Source organism: Callithrix jacchus, chromosome 15, assembly GCF_049354715.1.
Source record: "Callithrix jacchus isolate 240 chromosome 15, calJac240_pri, whole genome shotgun sequence".
NCBI lineage: Eukaryota > Metazoa > Chordata > Mammalia > Primates > Cebidae > Callithrix > Callithrix jacchus.
In genome coordinates this window covers 51,010,355-51,035,600 of record NC_133516.1, presented here as the reverse complement: position 1 = coordinate 51,035,600, position 25,246 = coordinate 51,010,355, and the positions used below count along the sequence as shown (strand labels likewise).

Genomic DNA, 25,246 nt, shown 5'->3' with positions numbered 1-25,246 from the left:
CTGATTACCCACTCCAATAGTGATCCAGCTTTCCTGGATCAGGCTGGTAAGGCACTGAGGCTTCTTACTGGAAATTACTGATAAGGCTGAGTGTGCCGGCTCATGCCTGTAATCCCAGTACTTTTGGAGGTCAAGGTGGGAGGACTGCTTAAGGCCAGGAGTTCAAGATCAGCCTGAGCAATATGACAAGATACCATCTCTATAAAAAGAAAGAGAGAGAGAGAAAGAAAGAAAAAAGAAAACTTTAAAAAATTAGCCAGTAGCCAGGTGTGGTGGCACATGCCTGTAGTCCCAGCTATGCAGGAGGCTGAGGTAGGAGGATCACTTGAGTCTGGGAGGTTGAGGCTGCAATGAACTATGTTCGTGCCACTGCACTCCAACCTGGGTGACAGAGCAAAATCCTGTATCAAAAAAAAAAAAATTATCAATGAAAACAACAGTGCATCATTCATCATTCAACAAGCAGTAGAGGACAGTGAGAGAGCTGTCCTCTGTAATCATACTGTTAGCATTTTGATAAGCTCTGTGACCAAGATCAATTTAAGGAATACTTAATTAATTTTCAAGAAGAGTATAAGTACTATTGTTTCTGCTTATATTTCAACATTTACTTCTAAAACCTAATTTCTAATCAATAATATTAGAAATGAAGGACACCCAATTTTTTCACTTTTTTTTTTGAGACAGAGTCTCACTTTGTCGCCCAGGCTGGAGTGCAGTGGCACGATCTCAGCTCACTGCTGCAACCTTCACCTCCTGGTTTTAAGCGATTCTCCTGCCTCAGCCTCCCAAGTAGCTGGAGCTACACGCACACACCACATGCCTGGCTAATTTTTGCATTTTTTAGTAGAGATGGGGTTTCATCATATTTGACAGGCTGGTCTCGAACTCCTGACCTCGTGATCCACCCACTTCGGCCTCCCAATCTGCTGGGAGCCTCCCGAACTGCTGGAAGTCTGCATGAGCCACTACACCCAGATCAAATATTTTTTAAAATCAATTTTTTTTTAATTGTTAGCTTTTTTTTCCCTCCGCACCCAAAGTAAGAAATATTCATCAGGGGAAGGAAAAGGGAAAAAAAAAAAAAAAAAAAAAAAAACAGCAACAAACACTACAGAAAATGCATTAGGGGAGGAAGTCTTTCTGCAGTCCCCATTTTTCCCCCATGTCAGCCAACCACTGTTAAGGAAATGGTACTAGTTAATTTAGATTTTGTCAGTGTATATTCTAAGCATTTACAAAGACAGAGAAATCTAATATATAGTGTATCATACCTTGCCATATTTCCCTAGCTCACTTATAAACTGATTTCTTTTTACTTTTTTAAAGCTGCCAAGTGTTTCATTATGTGGAAATGCATAATTTATTTAACCAATTCACTTTGATGAACATCATAGTTGGTTCCATTTGCAGGAATGGAGTTTTCAAAGCATAATAAAAAGTCCCAGTCGGCTGGGCGCTGTGGCTCACGCCTGTAATCCCAGCACTTTGGGAGGCTGAGGCGGGTGGATCACGAGGTCAAGAGATCCAGACCATCTTGGTCAACATGGTGAAACCCCGTCTCTACTAAAAATACAAAACATTAGCAGGGCACGGTGGCGTGTGCCTGTAATCCCAGCTACTCAGGAAGCTGAGGCAGGAGAATTGCCTGAACCCAGGAGGCGGAGGTTGCTGTGAGCCAAGATCGCGCCATTGCACTCCAGCCTGGGTAACAAGAGCGAAACTCCATCTCAAAAAAAAAAAAAGTTCCAGTCAAAGCAAATACCTTACCCTAGTTTATCTATTCTGCAAGACCAAAATACTGCCTATCACGTTTTCTTAAGGTAGACTTTGCCTGTGCTGAGATTTTTTTTTTTTTTTTTGCTAACTTATTTCTCTTCTGAATTTTGCTTAAGAATTAACACTCAGGAGTCTTACTGTTTTTCCTCAATCTTCTATGTAAAATATTACTTAAAGCAACCCACAAGTAATTTCTTTGCTAATGTGGCTTGAAAAGATTGAGATTCCAGTAGAATGTAAATGTGTCTGCTAACAGCACCCAAGCTTTCTCTCAAAATAGTGGTGAATCAGAATCTGCACAGTAAATATTGCTGTTAATTTCCTCTCCTTTACTCATGACTCACAGGCCTTTCTTTACATTCACAGTTTCATAGAAATTGGCAAATATTGCTTGACACTGATCATAATCAGGTTTACTTGTTCATTCCAGAGTCTAGACAAGGCCAGAAGCTACTTCCTTTTTCTGATTTGCAGAGTTTCTCTATTTCATTTTATTAAAAAAAAAAAAAAAATCCCTATGCAGTCTGTCTTATCACTTTCTTTTTTCTTTCTTTTTTTTTTCTCAAGATGGAATCTTGCTCTGTTGCCCAGCCTGGAGTGCAATGGCTCAGTCTAGGCTCACTACAACCTCTGCCTCCCAGGTTCAAGTGATTCTCCTGCCTCAGCCTCTAGTGAACTGGGATTACAGGTGCCTGCCACCATGCCTGGCTAATTTTTGAATTTTTAATAGAAACAGGGTTTCACCATGCTGGCCAAGGTGGCCTCAAACTCCTGATCTCAGGCTATCTGCCCCTGCTTGGCCTCCCAAAAGTACTGGGATTAGAGGCATGAAGCACCATGCCCAGCCCATGTTATCATTTTCCGGCCTTCTCTTTCTCCACTTTTTTTAAGGGGGTATCTACTCTGTTCCATTGTTTACTTCTTCCTTTCTTCTTTTGTTAAAACCTGACAATGGATTTTGCTTCCATATATTTATTTTTTTTTATGTCCAAACAACATAAGGGTTGATGCTGTTCTGCAGTCCCTCTGCTGGCCTAGTTTACACAAATGAAAGGATGCATAATTTAAAGGACTGTGAGCACAGCTTTCTGTTAAAGGAGGATCATGCTTCAGCTGTTTGTGTTAACCTGTGCAGGCTGCAAGTTCACCAATGAACCAGCAGGAATGAAGGCCAAATTGGCAAACTCTAATGAAACAAAGGCTGTAATGACAGGCCTTAAAGTGCCAGCCTCTTGAGCCACATCCTGTCTTGTTACAATTAATGTGGCTTAAAGGCAGGCCAGAAGGAGGGAAATATACTAAGAATAAGAGAGACTGATGCTGAAAGGTTGTTTTGAAAGGGATTGTTCCAAGATCTCCCAGCAGTGGCCTTCAGACTTTTCTGTATCAGTTATCACCTGTGAATGCTGGGGGGCAGGGGGGCAGCTTGTATTTGTTTGCCCTCCCAGAGCATCCAGCAGATGCTCTTCAAGTCTTTTATTTGTATGGCTTTTTTGCCAGTCTTGAGCACTAATAAGTTGTTTTCAATCAGTGTGTAGATACCAGGGGCAAGAGTTTGGGAGGCATCCCAACCCCTACCCCTGGTATCTGTTTACCGTGTAACCTTGAGCCTCTTGTTTAATCTCTCTTTAAAAGTGGTTTTCTTATCTGCACAAGGGTATGGCCACTAACTGTGTAAGGTGGTTATAAGACATGGAGGACAAATGTAGCACCATAGCTGATACACCGTCATCACTAGTGGTAGTGAGAGGACAGACAATAAAAGGGTATGAAAATATTCTTGGATCATTGGTTAGAGAGGGATCCAACAATGCGACAAACCCACAGCCTCAGGGTACTAAGAATCCACCCTCAAATTTTCTTTCTTTTTTGTTTTCTGAGATGGCTTTTTACTCTTGTCACCCAGGCTAGAGTGCAATGGCACAATCTCAGCTCACTGCAACCTCTGACTCCTGGGTTCGATTCTCCTGCCTCAGCCTCCCAAGTAGCTGGAATTACAAGCATGTGCCACTATGTCTGACTAATTTTGTATTTTTAGCAGAGGTGGGGTTTCACCGTGTTGGTCAGGCTGGTCTCCTGACCTCAGGTGATCTGCCTGTCTCAACCTTCAAAGTTCTGGGGATACAGGGGTGAGTCACTGCACCCGGCCTCCACCCTCAAATTTTCTGTTTTCAGAGACGTATAAACACCTCCTTTACCTCCTAATTCATTAACTATCATGCCTGAAGGTGTGATGCCAATTAAGGAAAAATTTTTAATCCCAAGTTACAAACCACAAACATTCAGGATATTAAAAATTCAGTACATAAGCAGTTTTACTTTTTAATCCTCTCTTTGTGTATGAATATGTTATCACAAACTTTTTAATTTTATTTTTATTTATTTTTTATTTTTTTGAGACGGAGTTTCACTCTTGTTATCCAGGCTGGAGTGCAATGGCGTGATCTCAGCTCACCGCAACCTCTGCCTCCTGGCTTCGGGCAATTCTCCTGCCTCAGCCTCCTGAGTAGCTGGGACTACAGGCACAAACCACCGTGCCCAGCTAATTTTTGTATTTTTAGTAGAGACGGGGTTTCACCATGTTGACCAGGATGGTCTCGATCTCTTGACCTCGTGATCCACCCGCCTCAGCCTCCCAAAGTGCTGGGATTACAGGCGTGAGCCACCGCGCCCGGCCATCATTGCAAACTTTTAGGGAACGTGAAACACACTAGTCTCAACTTAATTCCGAATGGTAGGACATTTGAACTCAGAGACCGATGAAGTTTCGCTTAAAAAATAAAAATAAAAAAAGCAGCCTTGTGTTCCCTCTAAGAATTTATTGTTCAAGTAAAAATGTCTGTTATTCATAAAGAAGCCGACAGTGGGTCAGGGACTGAGCCAAATATTAGTCTGTGTCATGACAGATTTGTATCCCTTCAGTAAATATTTCCTCTGGGAACACCAGAGCCTGTCAGATGGCAGAGATGAAATGGCATGCTGTCAAGGTGTCCGTAGTGGGACAGAATGCCTTTCAAGTTTAGTCTTTTTTTGTATTATATCATGCCAAGAAAGACTTGAGGTGTACTTCGTCACCCCAGGGCATGTGAGGGTGGGAAAAGGTTCTGAGCTTTCAGTTTCTCTCTCTCTGTCTCTCTCTTCATTTTTCTATGAATTCCCAAATATCTACAGCCAAATTAATTAACAAGCACAAAAGTCTTCCTGTTTTCTTCTCATAAAACTACAAGGTTATTATATTTAAAGACAGTGACTTCATTATTTTTTTAAGCACAGCTGTCTCGAGCATTTCTAAGCTCCTCTTTCTACCATGACCATACCACCTTGGACCTGAATCAGAAGCTACTTCTGACACTGCTGAAATTCCAGATGAGATTAACTGTAGGAGAAGAGAATATGGGTTGTTCTCTTTCTACATAAATGCCAAATAAAGCATGGTATGGAGAAAAATAATTGGATTGTAGAATGTCAACCAGAGACTGGTCCATCCTGTTTACAGAATGTGTATCTAAGCTTCAGCCACACCAGTAATCAATCTGATTGTTAAAACCTTCTGCAGAGTCAGTGGGAGGAGAACTCCCATTCTTTACCATGGATTTGAAGTAAGAACCAGTTCAGCATTTCCACTTACCAGCTGGCTGACTCAGAGCTGTCACTCAACCTTTCTGGACCTTCATTTTTTCAGCTATCCAATTGACACAACTCTTGTCTTCTGTCCACCTCACAGATCATTGTGAGGATCCAATGAGTTAGTGAGTTATTTCACCGAGTGGGTTATTTTCCCCTCCACACCATACTTTAATTTATAGAAAGTATATTGGATAGCACGATCTTTTTCTTCTCCTCCCAGAGTTGACCATAATTAGAATTTTAGGCAGTTCTCGTAATACATGGAACTTTTAGAAAATTGGTTGGGTATTAGTGAAGAAGATGGAAAGAGGGAGTCCTAGGCGGGCCCCTCTGTCATTTGGAAAGTACCAACTCAGAGTGCAACGGCAGCTGAGAGGTACTCTGAGTGGGTGGCCCTGGGCAAAGCCTTAACTCAAGATGTTCTTTCTTTCTTTCTCTTCCTTCCTTCCTTCCTTCCTTCCTTCCTTCCTTCCTTCCTTCCTTCCTTCCTTCCTTCCCTTCTTTCTTTCTTTCTTTCTTTTTTCAGAGTCTTACTCTGTAGCTCAGGCTGAAGTGCAGTGACACGATTTCAGCTCACTGCCACCTCTGCCTCCCAGATTCAAGTGATTCTTCTGCCTCAGCCTCCTGAGTAGCTGGGACTCCAGGCACATACCACCATTCCCAGCTAATTTTTGTATTTTTGGTAGAGATGGGGTTTCACCATGTTGACCAGGCTGGTCTCGAACCCCTGACCTTGTGTTCTGCCTGCCTTGGCCTCCCAAAGTGCTGGGATTACAGGCGTGAACCACCGTGCCAAGCATAACTCAAGATGTTCTATTACTAAAAATAAGTAGGAAAAATAGATCTTGGAGGAGATCAGTAGTATCTGTCACACTGTATTTGTTTCCTTTGATATCTTTGGAGGGATAGTTGGAGAGAAACAATTAAGCAAAGAAATAAAGACACGATTATAAATTTTTAATTGATGGAAACAAATGAGATGGAGGGACAGTCATGGGATTCAGGGAGGGGACATTTGGTGTGTTCAGGGAAAGCTTCTCTGAGGAAGGTGGTATTTAACCTGACACCTGAAGGGCAGAAAGCTCATAAACAACATTTGGCTTGTTCTTATTACGGAACAGGGTATACCGATGGGAAGGAGATAGGCTTGTTGTAAAAACGTGGAGGAGGCCGGTAGTGATGGCTTATGCCTATAATCCCAGAACTTTGGGAGGCCGAGGTAGGCAGATTACTTGAGGTCAGAGTTCTAGACTAGCCTGGCCAACATGATAAAACCCATCTCTACTAAAAATACAAAATATAGCTAGGCATGGTGGCAGGCACCTGTAAAATCTCAGCTATTCAGGAGGCTGAGGCAGGAGAATTGTTTGAACTTGGGAGGTGGAAGTTTCAGTAAACCAGGATTGTGCCACCACATTCTAACCTGGGCAACAGAGCTAGAATCTGTCTCAAAAACGGGAGGAGACCCCTGTAGCCAGAGCCTGTGGAGTTCCCTGTAGAAATGGAAGATGCTATTAGAAGAAGAGGAAGTGGCTGCTGGACAGGCAGAACTATCAGATGCCCATTGTTCTTTCTATTCTTTTATGTATCTAGGCATTTACCACATAGTTGAATTGTTGGCACATGAAGAAAAATGAAAGATTGCTCTTAAATAGGATTGACTAGTCTGAATTCAGAGAAAAGCAATCAATACATAAAGTACTATAAAAACAGTTCTATGAAGAGGCATAAACAGTAAAGATTTCTTTTCTTTTCTTTTCTTTTCTTTTCTTTTCTTTTCTTTTCTTTTCTTTTCTTTTCTTTTCAAGAGATGGGTTTTCACTCTGTTGCCCAGGCTGGAGTGCAGTGGCATAATGATAGCTCACTGCAGTCTCAAACTCCTGGGTTCAAGCAATCCCCTTACCTCAGCCTCTCAAGCAACTGGGACTACAAGCATGTGCCATCATACCCCACTAATTTTTAAAATTCTGTTATGAAGACGAATTCTCACTATGTTGCCGAAGCTGGTCTTGAACTCATTGAACCACCTGAGTCTCCCAAAATTCTGGGATTATAGCCATCGTGCTTGTCCAAAGTTTCTTTATTATACTTGTGACCAATGATTGGCTGGTTTGGGATTTTTTTTTTTTTTTTTTTGTAGCAAGGCTTCAGTGATAAGCTGAATTGTCAAATTCATCTATCCTTACATTTCTAACTGTAGAGTGCAATGTACCTGATTTTATACTCCCCTGCAAACAAAAATGTATTAAGCTCATTGCATTTACAGGGGCCCTGTCATCAATGGATTGTGGCTTTTTCCTTACGTGAGACGAAGAATATAAAGTACTTCTATCGGGAAAGAAAGAATGTATTCAAAATTAGGTGTTTTATTGATATATTACCAGACTGGGTACACAACCATAAGGAATACCAGTTGTAAATACCTAGAACAGTCATGTAAGTGCCCAGTGTGGTAGCTCAGCCCCGGTGGCATACATCAGTGAGCACTCTCATGAGAGTCTTAACAGGAAGTTATTACATCAGCTCAGGGAGGTTAGAGATTCGGTCACAGAGGAAACTTGGGTGAGATGACATCCTTTTAGGTGGTGTGGTTTTTATATTATGCATTTCCCAATACCCAGAACTTCTTCATCTAAACTTTTTGGAAAATACTCAAGAGTTTTACTCCTTGCATTTAAGATATGGTGTTTTATTTGTAAGGTTATGCAATCATCTCTGAAAAAAATACATTCACTCCTGGAGTGTATACCATTTGGGTACTTTTATGAGATTTTAGTTTAGCACAGCTAACCCTTCTAGTCTGATCAATTGTTGTAAGTCCCTCTAGTGGGTAGCATTTGCATGTGTAAATCAATGTGAGCAGCCACAGTTGAAAGAAATACAACTCCAGAATTCATTGTTTAAGAGTAGAAGTTGTTATATCCTTTATCAGCACATTTCACCTACCAAAGCCTAGTTATATCACCAGATGTTATCCTCTAAGGCAGGGTTTCCCAGTATCAGCACCGTAGACATTGGGGCCATATGGTTCTCTGCTGTGGGGGGCATCATGTTCTGTGCACTGTAAGATGTTTGCAGTATCTACTCTCTAGATGCTGGTAGTACCCTCTTCTCCAGTGTGATAACCAAAAATGTCTTCAAATATCCTGAGGTTGATGGTTGGGAGGAGAGGGAGGCATGCAGAAATCACCACAGGCTGAGAATCACTAAGAAAAATTAAAGGGACTCAGGCTGGGCATGGTAGTTCATGCCTATAATCCCAGCACTTTAGGATGCCAAGGGTGGAGGATTCCTTGAGCCCAGGAGTTCGAGACCAGCCTGGGTAATATAGGGAGACCCCATCTCTACAAGAAATTTAAAAATTAGCCAGGTGTGGTAGCATATACCTGTTGTCTTAGCTACTCAGAAGGTCAAGGTCAGAAGATCACTTGAGCCCAAGAGGTTTAGGTTGCTGCAGTGAGCCATGATCATGCCACTGTACTCTAGCGTAAGTGACAGAGCAAGACCCTGTATCAAAAAATGAAAAAAGATTAAAGGGACTCAGTTCTGTCCCACAAATGGCTGCCATAATGCTTTCTTCTTTATTTGAGGAAGAAATAAGAATTACTCCTTTTGTCCTCATTTTCTTCTTCGGTTTTGTTTTGTTTTGTTTTTTTAATTAAAAATGTAAATGCTACATAGCACTCTTCCCAGGCAAGAAAGGCAGAATGGCATGCTGTGGTTATACACTGGGAATCTTGGAGTCTAGCTATACTCACGTGTCGGTATCTGCCCCTATTTAGCTGTGTGACCTTGGTCAATTTTCTTAAACCTTTCTGAGCCTCACTTTTCTCTTCCGCACAGTGAGGCTAAAATAGTACTGCACAATGTGGTGGTTGGGAAGACTCAATAAGATAATGGATGCAACATCTTAGTGCCACAGCTGAGCAGTTAGTTTATGCCAGCTGGCACTGTTGGTGTTAACTGGACGTATTTGCTGTATGACTGTCACTTTGATAGCCTGTACCCTCCATGAGGTCAGAGACTTTGTCTCAGTCACATAAACATTTGATGGAAAGGTAGATCAGTTGGGCTTTATAGAAACACATAATTCTGCAAAATTCCAGGAGGTACTAATGGTATATGCATCACTTGTAATCTTTCAAAATGAAAAATAAATAAATCAATAATATAGTGATTTTGTTTCAATTCAGGTAATAATAGTCGGGGATCCCCCACCATGTGAGTCATTGATGTATAGTCATATACTGCTGTGGCGACTGTCTCCGATTTAGTCATTTCCAGGTGAATTTGCAGTTAAATGATTAACCTGTAGGTACTATAAGTTGCCATTAAAAAGCCAAGCCTCTCCTGATGTCTTTCCTGTCCTAGTGTGAAACCTTTAGGTGGTATCTACTTTCAATTCATCGAGATTTTAAAAGACAGTTTGATTCTTTTTGTTCAAGGCTTTCCCTGGGTCTTTCATGCCCCCGGGGAGGTCCTCTTAGCACGTGGCAGGTGCACACTCCTCAGCATTTTTGTACATGCTGGGGCACATTCCTTCTTTCCTGGGTTCCTTGGCCAGGAGGGAGCTTTGTCTGCCTGTGGGGCGTGCCGTGACCCGCCCCTCCCTCCTCATGTCCTCCATGATACAGAAACGATGAACAAATTTCCTACCTAGAGGGTGTATCGGGAAACCCCCAATGAAATAAACAGAAATATAGCAGCCAGTTTTTATAAAGCCCAAAACTCACAGAATTAGAAGTCTGAGTGACACAGATAACATTAACAGAATAACTCAGCTGTTTCTCAATAATGGAAAGATGTGAATCCAGACAGCAGTTTTTGCTTTCATTTCTCCTATTAAGTGACTGCCCTCCATGTGATAAAATTGGAGAGGTGAACTGAGAGTTCTTTATTAAAAATATAGCTGACTTTATCACTTACTGAATTTTGATTCTAAGCCAGGCACTGGGCTAAGTGCTTGACAGACATAGTTTCCCTGACCACTTCCGACAACTCTGAGGTAAGTGTTGATAGTCCCATTTTACAGATGCAGACACTGAGACTCAGGAAAGTTAAGAACCGTGTCGAATATTACACAGCTGTAGGTGACAGTACCAGAATGCTAACCAAGGCAATCTGACTTGGTTCTTGTGAGTACCACAATGGAGGGGCTCTGTCCATTATTTGCTGACAAGAACAAGACCTTGAACATATAAGGCACTCAAGAAATATCTGTTGATTGAAAAGGAATGAATAAATGACTCCCAAAGCTACTGAAATACATATCTGAAGTACAAGTGCCCTGTCTCCTAAAGGTCCCTCTGCTTTTCCTTATAGTATTTTTTTGCTAAAGTTTGACAGTACCCTCAGATATTTAGGAACCATTGTAATATGGGGTGGGACAGGGCAGAGGTGATTTCTTCTGGTTCTTTAAGTCTGTAAAAGTGGGTAGAATCTAAATATTGATTATAGATTTCAACTAAGTGGCTTAAATATTCAACACATTCATTTCATTAAACAAAGTGTAATCATGTGCAGCAAATTATTCTAAAACCATCAACACTTTTTTTTTACTTAATCTTAGGATTAATGGAATTTCTTGTGATTATAATAGTATACGGTTCACTTTCAAAATGCTATTTGATTCCACCATGATTTTCTGGGTCAGTTTTAAGTTTTTGACACTTATTTATTTTTTTGTTTTGTTTTTCTTTGATACTTTATTTCTTTGAAGACAAGATTTGTAACCTTAAGATATATTCTCCTCCTGTTGTAATTTCTTGATTATCTCTGTTAATGTTATTTATGTTGCTCCTCTTTTAATATTTTATCCCTCTGTCTATTTACTTTTGCAATCGCAAAGTAATCCCAGGTATTATTCTTCAGTCACTCTCTACTTCCTTCTTTTGATACCAAAGGCACAACTAATCATTCAAGATGAGTGTAGACTAGAAAGAAATCTCCAGAGACCTAATTTATAGTTTTATTTTCACCTTACAACTATTTCCCTTTCATCAGTAGCAGCATAGATTTTATCTAAAAACAACATAGTTTTCAAACTTGTAGCTTCTAGTAGTGCCGCATAGACAATAATAAATACTCACCAAGGATTATTATTATGCTTATATAATTATCATTTTAGAAAACATTCCAGTTCACACTCTCAACTGTATTGCAAGACAAATAAAGCTCCTCTTTTTTTGTTTTTTGTTAATCTCCAAGAGTGAAAATTTTGACCTGGGCAAAGTATATTTTTGTTTTAATATGAAAATTACAAGTGTACATGTACACACACATGCATATATTTTATATATATATACACACACACACACACACACATATGTAATAGTTCTACCCTGTAAGATACTATATCCTGTAATAGTCCTACCCTCTGTGGACACTAATATTGTCCAAATAATAGAAAATGGGAAACATATTTAACTTCCTTGTACCTTCTTTTAAACTTTGATCTCTTTCCTCAAATACAGAATGTTTTCTTTGCAACCCTTCTTTATCTTCCAGGCCGTTTTGGGTATCCCTTATTATATGGGGGATAGGCTATTTCTTTCATGCAGAAGTCCCAACAAGTCAGGTTGGCCTGTGGATATTTCTTTGACCAATATCCCCTTCTCCTTCCATTGGTCTGAAATCCCTTCATGACTTTTTTTTTTTCTTTTTTGGGATGGATTTTTGCTCTTGTTGTCCAGGATGGAGTGTAGTGGTGCGATCTCAGCTCACTGCAACCTCCGCCTACCAGGTTCAAGTGATTCTCCTGCCTCAGCCTCCCAAGTAGCTGCGATTACAGGCTCTCACACCATGCCCAGCTAATTTTTGTATTTTTAGTAGAGATGGATTTCACCATGTTGGCCAGGCTGGTCCGGAACTCTTGACCTCAAGTGATCCATCCGCCTCAGCCTCCCAACATGCTGGGATTATAGGCATGAGCCACTGTGCCCAGCCGAACCACTGCTCCCGGCCCCCTCATTATTTTGACCAGAGAGGTCAAAATTATTTATTTATCTTCTAAGATAAACACTGGAGAAAGGGAGGGAAATGAACATAGATCAATTGCCTGCTCTGTGCCAGGTGCTGTCTGAGGCAGGGTGTATGAGCAATCTTTCAGCAAATGAATTCACCTCAGCTCCATTGCCATTTTTATAGCTGCATCCTGGCCCTCAGATATGGAGAATCCAGAAATAAAAAACACAATAGGAGAATGATTTCAACAATTTCTCTTTCTTCTTTTTTTTTCTTTTTCATGCAAGCACAAGAAAGTGTTACTGATTTCAGCAATTTCAAAAGAAAAACCAGCTTTTATCCAGCTGTCAGCTAGATCAAGTGCCACTACAATTAGAAATATTTTCCTAGCAACTTCAAACATTAAAAAGAATCACAATGGCAATAATATTTAATGTTTAAAACACGGACCTCCCAACTGGTTGGATGGTGAAAATCTCACTCTTGTATAAAACAGACCAACCTATATTCATTTTACATAAACTTTTATGATTTTAATTTTGAGAAATACACAAGAGTGCCAAAAATATGATAATACCTGTAAAACCACTTAAATAGATATTACTAATATTTTGTCGTATTTACATCATCTTATTTTTATTAATAAGAGAAAACATTGCTAATGATATTGAAGTTTCTTTATAGCTTACCCTTCATGCCATCTGCCCCCAGAAGCAACCACGGAATTTTGTATCATTACAATTCACATTTATACTATTATATGCACATATATGAAATTATATTTTACACCAAGTTTTAAGATTACGGGTGGGGAAATGAATTGCTCTCTGCCTTTCATACTTAAAACCCAGTCTTGTTCCCATAACCTTGTGTAAACCCAGTTACTATCTAATTATTTCAAATTCTCTAAGCAAGCTGAAATCCTTCACCTTTTCAGTAGAGTTTTTGCTTGCAGGGAGCATATTTGCTCTCAATGCAGGGGCAGGCTGAATGGAGTCCAAAGCGCTAGGGTTTCACATTTGTAAGTGATAAGAGGGAGAGGTGGTGGTTTTCAGAGATCATGTTTCACGTCCAGCACCGGTTTTTATGTGTGTGGGAATGGACGCAAAGGAAAACACAGCTGAGCTGCATTGTAACTCTTCCTGTAGAACCTGTTCATGTCCAGGGTGAGTAAACTAGGGCAGAAATGTCTTCCTCAAACAGCCTCCGGTGAAATTTGTCCTTGGATTCAAAGCAACTTACTTCCCAGGAAGTATCAGGGAAATCCCAACTGCCCCCCATTTTAGAAAGGTCTCTTTTCTGGGAAAATCTGCCCTGAGAACTTTGTCCCCCTCTCTATTATGGGAGGAAGAAATAGAATTAGGGAGGTGTCACTCAGTAGAGTTGCTGATGTCAGTAGTGTGTCAGCCGTGGGAGGCTCAGTTTGTGAAATTGAGCTACACCTAAGTGTCTTATGAAACTCAGTTCAGAACTCACCGGAGCTGCCGTCTGGAAGTGGGGAGGTCAGAAGAACCCTAAGGTTTTCCCTCACATTTCTGTCCCATTTTTGGAACCTCTGGATTTAAAGAAATGAAAGGCTCAAGTTTATGGAGATTTTAAGAAATTGGTATGTAGCTTTATACTTTTATTAATTCCTCTTTGAACCTGAGTGAATGTTGTAGTTACAGACAGCGATGTGTGTGGACCACGGAGGGCCGTGTTGTTAGGGTATGCTGGTTTATTTCACTCTGTATGGAATCGGGGAGTCCAGTCTAAACACTTTTTTCCCATGCCTGCATATGCATAGAAACCTTCAGCTCATTTTGTTCCTTTACGTGATAAGGTTTACATGTTTGTGAAAAGTCTGGGTTCCCGCATGTCAGGAAATGGTTTTGCTGATAGTGCAATGCAGAGAAGTGCTTATTATTTAGACTATTAAAAATAATCTTTTAAAATTATTCGCACATAATTTTAAAATCCAGCCGAAGTCTAATAATGGAATTAAATCTCTGTATTCGTATTTCCCTAATCCAGACTGGGGACAGAGAAGAGGAATTCAACCCTGAAGTCCAAGTTGACAGGACAAACTAAGGCTCAGGATAGCCTATCTTGTAAAGAGCTTAGGAAGCAGCCCAGTAAACATAGCAAGGCATCCTTGATTCTGTGAATGAGCTGCTTTCTCTCAAATTATTCGGTTTTCAAATCCACATTGCTAGGAAAGTTTGTTTCTCCCAGTCGACTGACAGCACTGGGTGCAGCAATAGCGTATCAGTAGTGTGTATATCAGAGTGTACAGAGATTGGGAGCTATGTTCAAAAACTGGTGGTTCTAGCTCAGAAACCAAGAAGAGGCTCTGGTGTTCCCTCCTACCAGCTCTCTGCCCCCAGTTACTGTTGCTAGGTTTCTGTGGCATTTAGGGGAACTCTCTTCATAGGTAGGAAACTGGTATCTTGGAGAATCACCCCTGCATGAGGGTTCCGTTTTACTTTCACTTTGCATTCTTTTGAAATTCAATCTTAGATGTTATTGAAACATCCCTTTGAATATCTTTCCATTGAACTATGAAACCAAGATCTTTGAGAAGGCTGGTGCTTACTGGAATCTGTGCAGATTTCCTTATTATACAGTTGAGTCAGAGGAAAAACAGTGTACATGTTCTTCCACAGATGGTTGGTTTTACTGTTCAAGGAAGATGTATTGGAGAGGTGACTCTTAATAGTTAAAGATTGCTGTCAGAAGAAGGAATAAAATGGTTTCAGGTCATAGTTGATTTGTAAAAAGGCTGAATCACATATTCATGCTTCATCATTATCCGTGTACCTTCTTGGAGCTTATAGTATTTTGATTATTAAGCTGATTTATAGACTTAGTAAAAATAAGGATAAATAACACTGGGTTTTCTGTTTTCTTTAGTTATTCCAATGGAAACAGCTGGAGAACTTATATTTCCGTGAGAAAAAATTTGCTGTTGAAGTTCATGATCCACGAAGGTGAGGATCAAGGACTTTTCTCTGTATGACCCAGTTACTATACAAATAATGCTGCTGCTATCAACATTTGTGTACAAGTTTTTGTATAAGCATATGTTTTCATGACTCTTGGACATATACCTAGGAGTGGAATTGCTGGGTCAGTTGGTAACTATTTTTAACCCTTTGAGGAACTGCAAGGCTGCTTTTCAAAGTACTGTACCATTTTACATCCCAACCAGCAGTATATGTCCTGATACTTGTTATTTTTAGTTTTGTGTGTGTATGCCATCCTAGTGGGTTGAAGTGGTACCTTCTTGTGGTTCTGATTTGCATTTCCCTCATGGCTAATGATGGCTGAGCATCTTTTCATGTGCTTCTTACCTATTCATATATTGTTAGTAGAGAAATGTCTATTCAGATCTTTTTCTTGTTTAAAATGTTGGTCTTCCTGGTCATTAATTTAAAAAAAAAAAAAAACAAGTTATCAACATGAATTGAAGTCAGGATGTGGATTGTTTTTTTTTGTTTTTTTTTTTTTTTTTTAAGACGGGGTTTCATCGTGTTGGTAAGGCTGGTCTTGAACTCCCGACCTCAAGTGATCTGCCCACCTTGGCCTCCAAAGTGCTTGGATTACAGGCATGAGCCACTACGCCCGGCCAGGATGTGGATTCTTATATATCTTAAGAGAAATTCTTTTTTTGTTTTTGCCCCAAGACAGAGTCTCAATCTGTCACCCAGGCTACAGTGCAGTGGCACATCTTGGCTCACTGCAACCTCTACCTCCTACCTCCCAGGTTCAAGTGATGCTAATGCCTCAGCCTCCCAAGTAGCTGGGACTATAGGCATGCACCACCACGCCAAGCTAATTGTTGTGTTTTTAGTACATACAGTGTTTTACCATGTTGGCCAGGCTCGTCTCGAACTCCTGACTTCAGGTGATCCATATGTTCGTCTCCCAAAGTGCTGAGCCAGCATGTCAGGCCTTAAAAGAAATTCTTAATCAGTCCTTAGTGGGTACTTTTCAATCCCAAGATGGTTATAGATGTTTGAAGGCCAGAGTGATGGGAGGAAATACCTGTGATCAAAAGGTGACCCGAAGAGATAAGCCAAATTCTTACAAAGAACATTAGTACCGTGTCACACACACAGTCTGTCTGCTTCTTACACGTTCTCTCTTTTACTCCCCTCCCTCCTTCCTTCCTCCCTCCTCCTCTCCTTCCTCCTTTCTCCTCCCCCCTCCCCTTTCCTCTTTCCATCTGATGTACAAGCAGCAAGCACTCTGGAGAGTTTTGGACTTGCATAGTTTCAGGCATTATCATTAAGTGCATTCTCTGATAATGTCATAGCCAGCCAAATCTACCTAGATCTGAGATGCTCTTTTACCTTGAATTAGGTGCTCATCCCACACTTAGTTGCTGTATCTTTAAAATCTTATCCCATTTATTTCTAATCTCTTGTGATGGCTGCACATCCTTAGAGTTTCTAACTAAATGTTTTTGTACAATCTCTAATTTGATTGATTCTTATCAGCTTTTGAATTCACATGTATGTGTTTTTAAACATGCTGTTTATCCAGAAAGCGATTACTTAGTTCTGAGCTGTTTTGATGTAAAAGGAGAAAATCAGAAACTTGGTCCTCATTTGCATAAGCATTTTTATAACAGAAAGACAAGTAAGAGGAAGATACTTTGTTACAATGCTGCTCACAGGGTATATTTTACATCATGCTGGCCTGGAGGGGAAGTATTTGAGTGCTTTCTTAAATCTTTCAGGATTTCAGTGTCAAGAAGAACCTTTGGGCAAAGTGGCCTCTTTGTGCAAACATGGTATGCTAACTCTTCTCTCATCAAGTCCATTTGGGTAATGGCAATTAGTCAGCATCAGTTTTACTTGGACCGGAAGCAAAGCAAAGTAAGTAACTGGCAGCATTTCTGTAGGGACAGATTCTTTTTTTGCATTCTGTTCAGAAGATAAGCCTTCTTAGAAAAGATGCAAGCACAAGCATTTTTGCTCTCTGAGATTTTGTTGTTTTCAACTTCCAACTGTTTCCATTTTTTATATGTTTAAACGATAGGCATTATATAAGCTGCTTTAAAAGTTGTAAGACTGGTCAACTTTTTGACATGCATGTGTGACGTACTGGTAGGTTCGTATACTGGTGACATTGCTGGTGGTGATGTTGCTGATGACATTTTAAAGTCAGTAACTGGACCACACCATCAGATAAATCATGCATAGTTATTAAAACATTTTAAGTACAACACTTAGGCTGTGTGTGTGTGTGTGTGTGTGTGTGTGTGTGTGTGTGTATTGTCTGAAGATCCCACTTGAATATGCAAAAATTTTAAATTATCCTGTGTTGATATTTTTATTGTATGTTAACTGTTTTATGAATTTGAAGTATGTTTGAGTTAATTCTGTTTCATTGTTGTATACCTCTTAGGCAAAAATTCCTTCAGCCAGGAGTTTAGATGAGATTGCAATGGATTTGACTGAGACAGGAACACAGAGAGCCTCCAAGCTGGTGACACTGGAGGCGAAAAGTCAGTTCATCATGGCAAGCAATGGCAGTTTAATCTCCTCAGGTAACATGCTGGGATTAGAGAACGTGCAAGCCATCTTTATTTTATTTGTTTCTTTGGTCATAAACCACTTCTAAATTCATCTTTTAATCTATTCTTTTGGGAATAAATAAGTATGTCCATAAATATGTATGCAACAACTTTGAATAAAAATTTAAGGCTAGTTTTTTAAAGAATATATAGAAAGTCAAATGTAATATGAGATGCAAGGATGGTGAGTACAGACATGTGACTTCAAAGACCATTTTCCGCAGTAGCTGCTTTTCCCAGCATTTAGTTTTTGATACAGATAATTGTCTAATTCTCCATGCAATATAAAATATTGTACAAACATGATTACAAGCATACCCATTCAAATGTGATAGCTTACCCTAAGCCCTTCCTCTGTAAAAATTCTGGAATCTCTTATCATTAAGTATATGTAACTTTACTAAAATAATTCATCCCATCTAAATCTCACTGTCAGCTTGTGAATCTGAATCTTCCTTCACACAGATTATTCTTTTCCTTGCCTGCTTACTTTCTTTCTTTCCTTCTTTCTTTTTTTGTCTGAGATAGAGTCTCACTCTGTCACCCAGGCTAGAGTGCAATGGCGTGATCTCAGCTCACTGCAACCTCTGCCTCCTGGGTACAAGTGATTCTCTTGCCTCAGCCTCCTGAGTAGTTGGGACTACTGGCACATGCCACTACAATCTGATAATTTTTGTATTTTTAGTAGAAACGCAGTTTCACTATGTGGCCAGGCTGGTCTCGAACTCCTGACCTCATGATCCGCCCGCCTTGGCCTCCCAAGTGCTGGGATTAGAGGCATGAGCCACCATGCCCGGCCTTCCTTGCTTCCTTACTTTCTAAAAAGAACACTTGAAACAACTATTCAAGAACCGTCTTACCTTCTCTTCTGCTCAGAAAAATGAAAATTTTCCTTGGGTGTGTCTGGGACATTAAGCATTTTATCATTATCCTCAAAATGACTGAGCCAGAATCCAAAAAGCCACATTTTATTACCAGGTTCTGTTTGATGCCCAGAAGAATGAGAAAATGTTTTCCAGTTTCCTTTTATTATGTTGAGAAACAAGGAGAAAAGAAATAAACTACCATTTAATAAGCAACTTTAGCTGAAAAACCCTTTGTCCTTTGGAAAGGAAGGAAACATGCCTTGTATAAACCTTCCCTGCCCCTCCCCCATTCCCTAGGTTCTCAAGACTCAGAAGTTAGTGAGGAGCAAAAGAGAGAGAAAATCCTTGAACTAAAAAAGAAGGAGAAACTGTTACAAGAAAAACTTCTGAAAAAAGTTGAAGAGCTTAAGAAGATCTGTCTGCGGGAGGCTGTGAGTCTGCTTTTTTCTGCTTATGAAATTGCGTTTGACAACTTTGACCAGTGTCAATTATATGCTCTTAATTCTGTCCTGTTTTACAGGAGCTTACAGGCAAAATGCCAAAGGAGTATCCCCTGAACATAGGCGAGAAGCCTCCTCAGGTCAGAAGACGTGTAGGTACTGCGTTCAAATTAGATGACAACTTGCTGCCGAGTGAAGAGGTATGAACGACGTCTCTGAGACTTTCAATTAATCATGAGACAGGAAAGCCGTCTGAGTATAGTGTGCTTCTTCCTTTGGTTTTTGAGTCTCTGCTGTATGTTATCTCACCAATAGAGATGGACCCTGTAGACCAAATTGAATTCTTTCTTTCATCCCCACTCCAGTCAAAATTGAGTTACTTTTTGCTACTTTACTCCCCAAATCAAAGACAGCATTTAATTAAACTCCAAATGTTTCTCAATTGAGGGGCAGCATTTTAAGAATTAAGAACTGCAGCATTATGTTCATGTACTTAAAACTAAATAATAGCAAATAGTTTAGCCTCTCTTAAGTCTCATTTCTCAGGCCTCAGTTTTCCTCATCTGTAAAATGTGGGTAATAATTGGACTTCCCTCCAAGGGATCCAGTGAGTATTAAATGAGCTAATACATGCACAGCACTGAGCTACAATCAAGATCAAACATTTGTTAGCCAACATAGAGTGTATAATACTTTCTCATTTGCATGTCATCAGTCAATATGACTGTATCTATGTTTCTTGTAGAAATTTGACCATCTTAGCTTTAGAAAATTATAGCTGTTCCCATCTTTGAAAATCTTTGCTATTTATTGAGTGCTCACTACGTACCTATCTCTGAGCTAAGCAATCCACATATATTATCTCATTTAATCTTCAACCTTCTTTCATAATGTAGGTGTTATCTTCATTTTACAAATGAAAAAAAACTGAACCATTAAAAGATGAAGCTGTGTGTCAGTTCTGGGCACAGGGTTCTAGGCAATGTATCCAGAAACCACCAGAAAGAAGGTCAAACCCAAATTTATCTGCCTCTAAAGCTATGCATATGAATATAACCTTCTGCATCCATGAGCTTTGAGTTAAGAATATATCTGTGAAAACTGTGATCTTGACCCAACCAACTAAAGGAATGAAAGACGCAAGGAAGGGTCCTTGAAAAGAGAAGAGGTTTGGACTAATGAGATGTCTATGTGGTAAAACTTGGGAAGATAGTATTCTCAAAGAACATCTGATTCAAAAAGTCCACAAGAAGTTTTATTACACAATGCATGTGAGAGTTGGTCGTAAGTGTCTATAAAAATTAAGCTATCATTGTATAAATGCAGGATCCTACTTTGCAAGAGCTGGAGAGTAATTTCCTAATACAACAAAAGCTGGTGGAAGCTGCAAAGAAACTTGCCAGTGAGCCAGACCTTTGTAAAACCGTGAAGAAAAAGCGAAAGCAAGATTACACAGATGCAATGAAAAAGCTTCAGGAGATTGAAAATGCAATAAATGAATATAGAATTAGGTGTGGCAAGAAACCCAGCCAGAAAGCAACAGTGTTACCAGGTTAGTAACAAGTAAGGTTTTTTTTTTTTTTGAGTCCCTACTCAATACTTAATGGTATGTAGCATTTCCAAACCAGTTACCAGTTAATTTGGTGAGAAATAAAAGAAAAACCAGATGATCAAAACTAAGTTTTCTTTCCTTTTTTTTTTTTGGAGTTGGAGTTTGGATCTTCTTGCTTAGGCTGTAGTGCAGAGGTGCAATCTCAGCTCACTGCAACCTCCATCTCCCGGGTTCGAGCTATTCTCCTGCTTCAGCCTCCCAAGTAGGTGGGATTGCAGGCATGCGCCACCACACTCAGCTAATTTTGTATTTTTAGTAGAGACAAGTTTTCACCATGTTGGTCAGGTTGGTCTCAAACTCCTAACCTCAGGTGATCCACCCTCCTCAGCTTCCCAAAGTGCTGGGATTACAGGTGTGAGCCACTGTGCCTGACAAAACTGGGGTTTCTTAGGATAAAAATTGTTTGGAATTTCAGTCTTATAAGTATGTAAACTTGATTTAAAAACTCTGTGATTTATGAAGACTATTTAAAGATATGGACAGCACGGGCATGGCGGCCTACACCTGTAATCCCAGCAATTTGGGAGGCCGAGGTGGGTGGATCACACTGAGCTAAGGAGTTTGAGACCACCCTGGGAAGCATGGTGAAACCCTGTCTCTTCAAAAAATATTTTTAAAAGTAGCCAGGCATGGTGGTGCACACCTGTAGTCCCAGCCACAGGGGAGGCTGAAATCAGAGGATCACTCGAGCCTGGGCAGTTGAGGCTGCAGGGAGCTATGATTGCACCACTGCAATCCAGCCTGGGTGACAGGGCATGACCCTGTCTCAAAAAAAAAAGAAAAAGTAAACAAAATGTAAAAATAAATATATGGGCAAATGGTCATGATATAACATGAAATGCAGAAAAGCCAGATATAAAATTGTTACCACAACATGATCCCAATTTTGTAGAAATGAGCGCACATGAAGACTAGACAAGAAATATTTCAAAATACTAATAGTTAGGAAATTTCAAGTAACTTAATTTTCATCTTAATAATACTCTTCTGTATTCCCCAAGTTCTCAACATTATGTATTTATGACTTTAATTCTCAGAATAAAAGTAAACTAAGAATTCACAGGTAGGTTTAAAGTCCAATTGGCTTTATGTGGTTATTGGCATGGTTTTCAGCTGTGGTGATTGAAATATGATTGTATTTCTTTGATTCCAAGACATTTTTTTTTCCTTTACATTTTAACATATATGAAATTGGGATAGTTCTTTTTTTTTTTTGAGACAGGATCTCTGTCCGCCAGGCTGGAGTGCAGTGGCACCATCAAAGCTCACTGCAGCCTCAACTTCCTGGGTTCAGGTGATCCTCCTGATAGCTGGGACTATAGTGTGCACCACCATGCCCGGCTAATGTTTTGTAGGAGTGGAGTTTCACCATGTTGTCCAGGCTAGTCTCAGACTCCGGAGATCAAGCAATCCTCCTGTCTCAGCCTCCCAAAGTGCTGGGATCGCAGGTGTGAGCCACCACACCCAGCCTTGTGATAGTTCTTAACACACTAGATGGTGTGTTATAATCATACTTGGCAGCACTTTTTTTTTAAACTGGTACTTAAAATATATATCTTAGATTTGATGAAATACAGTAACTGGGTTTAGATTATACCTGGGTATAGAGCATGTAATTTACAAAGCAGAGACATGGCTTTTGGAAAGGGAATATACAGACACCAATACACAAGTGTTAGTTCACTACAGCTGAAGAATGTAGAGTAGCTTTGACTGAATGTGAAATCCAGTTGGCCTTGGGGGTGGTTAATTTCTAGACCTACAGATATGGGTGATTAGCATTGTGCTTAACTTCATGGCCATTTGTTATGGCCCATTCCTCCTCAAACTGCAAAACTTAAATGTTCTCCTTTACGGTGAAAGTATACTGAGTATACTGTCACCTTGCCTTCCAGTGCCACTATGTGTCATATAGATAGTTCACTTGTTTCTGATACAGATTAACATTAGAGATTGGATGGAGAGCTTCCCTTCATAATAGTTTTGAAGTTTATATTGAAGGATTATATTTACCTAGAACCTTGTGCCGAAACATTCAACCAAATATGGAAAGATATGCCAATGCAGATCAACACATCTGAGTTATTTCTCTTTACTGAATAATTTTTTTTTTTTTCCATTTGAGACAGAGTCACCCAGGCTCAAGTACAGTGGTGTGATCTCAGCTCACTGCAACCTCCGCCTCCCAGGATTAAGCAATTCTCCTGCTTCAGCCTCCCAAATAGCTGGGATTACAGGCATGCACCACCACACTTAGCTAATTTTTGTATTTTTAGTAGAAATGGGATTTCACTGTGTTGGCCAGGCTGATCTCAAACTCCTGACCTCAAGTGATCAACCAACCTCGGCCTCTCAAAGTGCTGATATTACAGGTGCGAGCCATTTTGCCAGGCCATGTTATTTAACATTTGAGGGGCACCAGCAGTAGTCAGAGTGTTATGGTCATTGCCAACCAGAGTGCAGTGTCTAGGTAACAAAAGCAGTAAGTCTAGCTAATATTTACTGAGCACTTGTCATGTAATGCTGGGAGCTGGGCTAGGGGCTTTACATCTGTTATTCTAACACCTCACCCCAGCACTACGTGACAAGTACTGTTGTTACCCCATTGTAGGGTTCAGCCAGGTGATGCTTAGAGATTAAGTAATTTGCCCAAGGTCTCACCAAGACTTAAAGCTAATACAGTGGTTTTCATCCAGGGAGGCTCGAAATCCTATAATGCACAGGACAGCTCCCCAGGACAAAGGATTATCCAGTCCAAAATGTCAGTAGTGCCACTGTTGAGAAACCTGTTGAAAAGCTCATCTGGTTATAGTGGTTCACACCTTTAATCCCAGCACTTTGGAAGGCTGAGGCAGGCAGATGCTTGAGCCCAGGAGTTCAAGACCAGCCTGGCCAACGTGGTGATACCCATATCTTTACTAAACATCCAAAAAAATTAGCCAGGTGTGGTGGTGCATACCTGTAGTCTCAGGTACTCAGGAGGCTGAGACGGGAGGATTGTTTAAGCTCAGGAGGTTGAGGTTGCAGTGAGCCATGATAGCATGACTGCACTCCAGCCTGGGCAACAGAATGAGGCCCTGTCTCAAAAACAACCAAAAAAAAAAGAGAGAGAGAAGGCCTTTTCTTTCAGGAACAGGTCAAAAACCAAGTTATACTAAGAGCAGATTCTCAAATGAGGATTCACTTGTGTTTTATATAACATTTAGCATTTATACTAAGAATGGCATGATTTTTCTTTCCAGTTTGTTGGTTGTAAGTACCAAATATGTAGGTAAAGTTTTCTTCCAGTATAGAAGAAACACCAAAAACTAGTTTAAAACCAGCACTCTCTTGAAGTCTGTTCCATTTTAAGAAATAATCTAATGCAATATTCGTACAATATGTAAGATGTTTTGATTTTTGTTAGTATATGAGTCAATTCTTACTACAGTAGTTAATTATTTTAAAAATTTACTCCATTGAAAATTGTTCCTCTAAGGCCCCTCTAGTTGTACAAATGCATAATTATACTAAAAGCAGTTATTTTTATTCACAGAAGACATCATCCCCTCAGAGAGTAGCTCTTTGTCTGATACCACCACCTATGATGATCGTAAGTGGCTCTTCCTGTTTTGGTTTAAAAATGTTAGAGATTCTGAAATAATTAAGATAATTTTCTTAGTTAAGTAAAGCCTACTTGTTTTTCTTTTGACAAAAAGTAGAATAAACTAACTTACATTTATGCAAAATGGTTGGGAAAGGAAATGCATGATTAACACCTACTCAGGTTAACTCAACATTAAAAACAGGACCATACAAAATCATGTGACTTCAGGAAATCAGAACACTTTCACAGGATTGTCTAAGTCTCTCAGTAAGGACTTTAAGGCTCTCTGAAGTGTTTCTTAACTTTTTATTTTGAAGTAATCATGGGCTCATGGAGCGTTACATAATTAATAGAGAGTCCTTCAGCCAGCTTTTCCCAATGGTGACATCTTCAATATCTGGAGTCCAATATCAAAACCAGGATATTAGAGTGTACACTTTGATTATCACTGAATTCATCACAATATGAAATAAAATTATTGTATGTTTCACAATATGAAATAAACTTTCACATTTTTGATAAATGAAAGTTGCTTTCACTTAGGAAGAAAGGTACAGTTAGACGTTGGGCTACCTGTCATTTTGTTGTTTCATAGAGGTAGACTGTATTGATTGTAATGGCCTGTATTTGTTCAATACATTTCATTGTAGAATGAGTTTCCTATCAACTAGTAGACTATTTGTTTGTCATCTCTTTTACTTAATCAGATGAGTTGGCTTCTCTGTGGTATGACTTGAAGAATTCAGGAAGCCACCCCCCACTGCTTTAACTTTCCCAAGTTTTGTGGTACATCAAATTTCACCACTGCAG

General features: G+C 39.9%; 1 protein-coding gene across 8 annotated transcripts in view; it reads left to right on the top strand.

Moving 5' to 3' along the window:
- Nucleotides 1-25,246, top strand: part of FRMD4B (FERM domain containing 4B) — a 364,340-nt gene that overhangs the window by 323,094 nt on the left and 16,000 nt on the right. For all 8 annotated transcript variants that reach the window (XM_035276090.3, XM_008982001.4, XM_035276089.3 and 5 more), the window contains 7 exons: nucleotides 15,262-15,338; nucleotides 17,093-17,231; nucleotides 17,764-17,905; nucleotides 19,096-19,229; nucleotides 19,319-19,438; nucleotides 20,565-20,790; nucleotides 24,386-24,442. In XM_035276090.3, coding sequence (XP_035131981.3) covers nucleotides 15,262-15,338; nucleotides 17,093-17,231; nucleotides 17,764-17,905; nucleotides 19,096-19,229; nucleotides 19,319-19,438; nucleotides 20,565-20,790; nucleotides 24,386-24,442 — 895 coding nt within the window. The remainder of the gene's footprint in view (nucleotides 1-15,261; nucleotides 15,339-17,092; nucleotides 17,232-17,763; nucleotides 17,906-19,095; nucleotides 19,230-19,318; nucleotides 19,439-20,564; nucleotides 20,791-24,385; nucleotides 24,443-25,246) is intronic.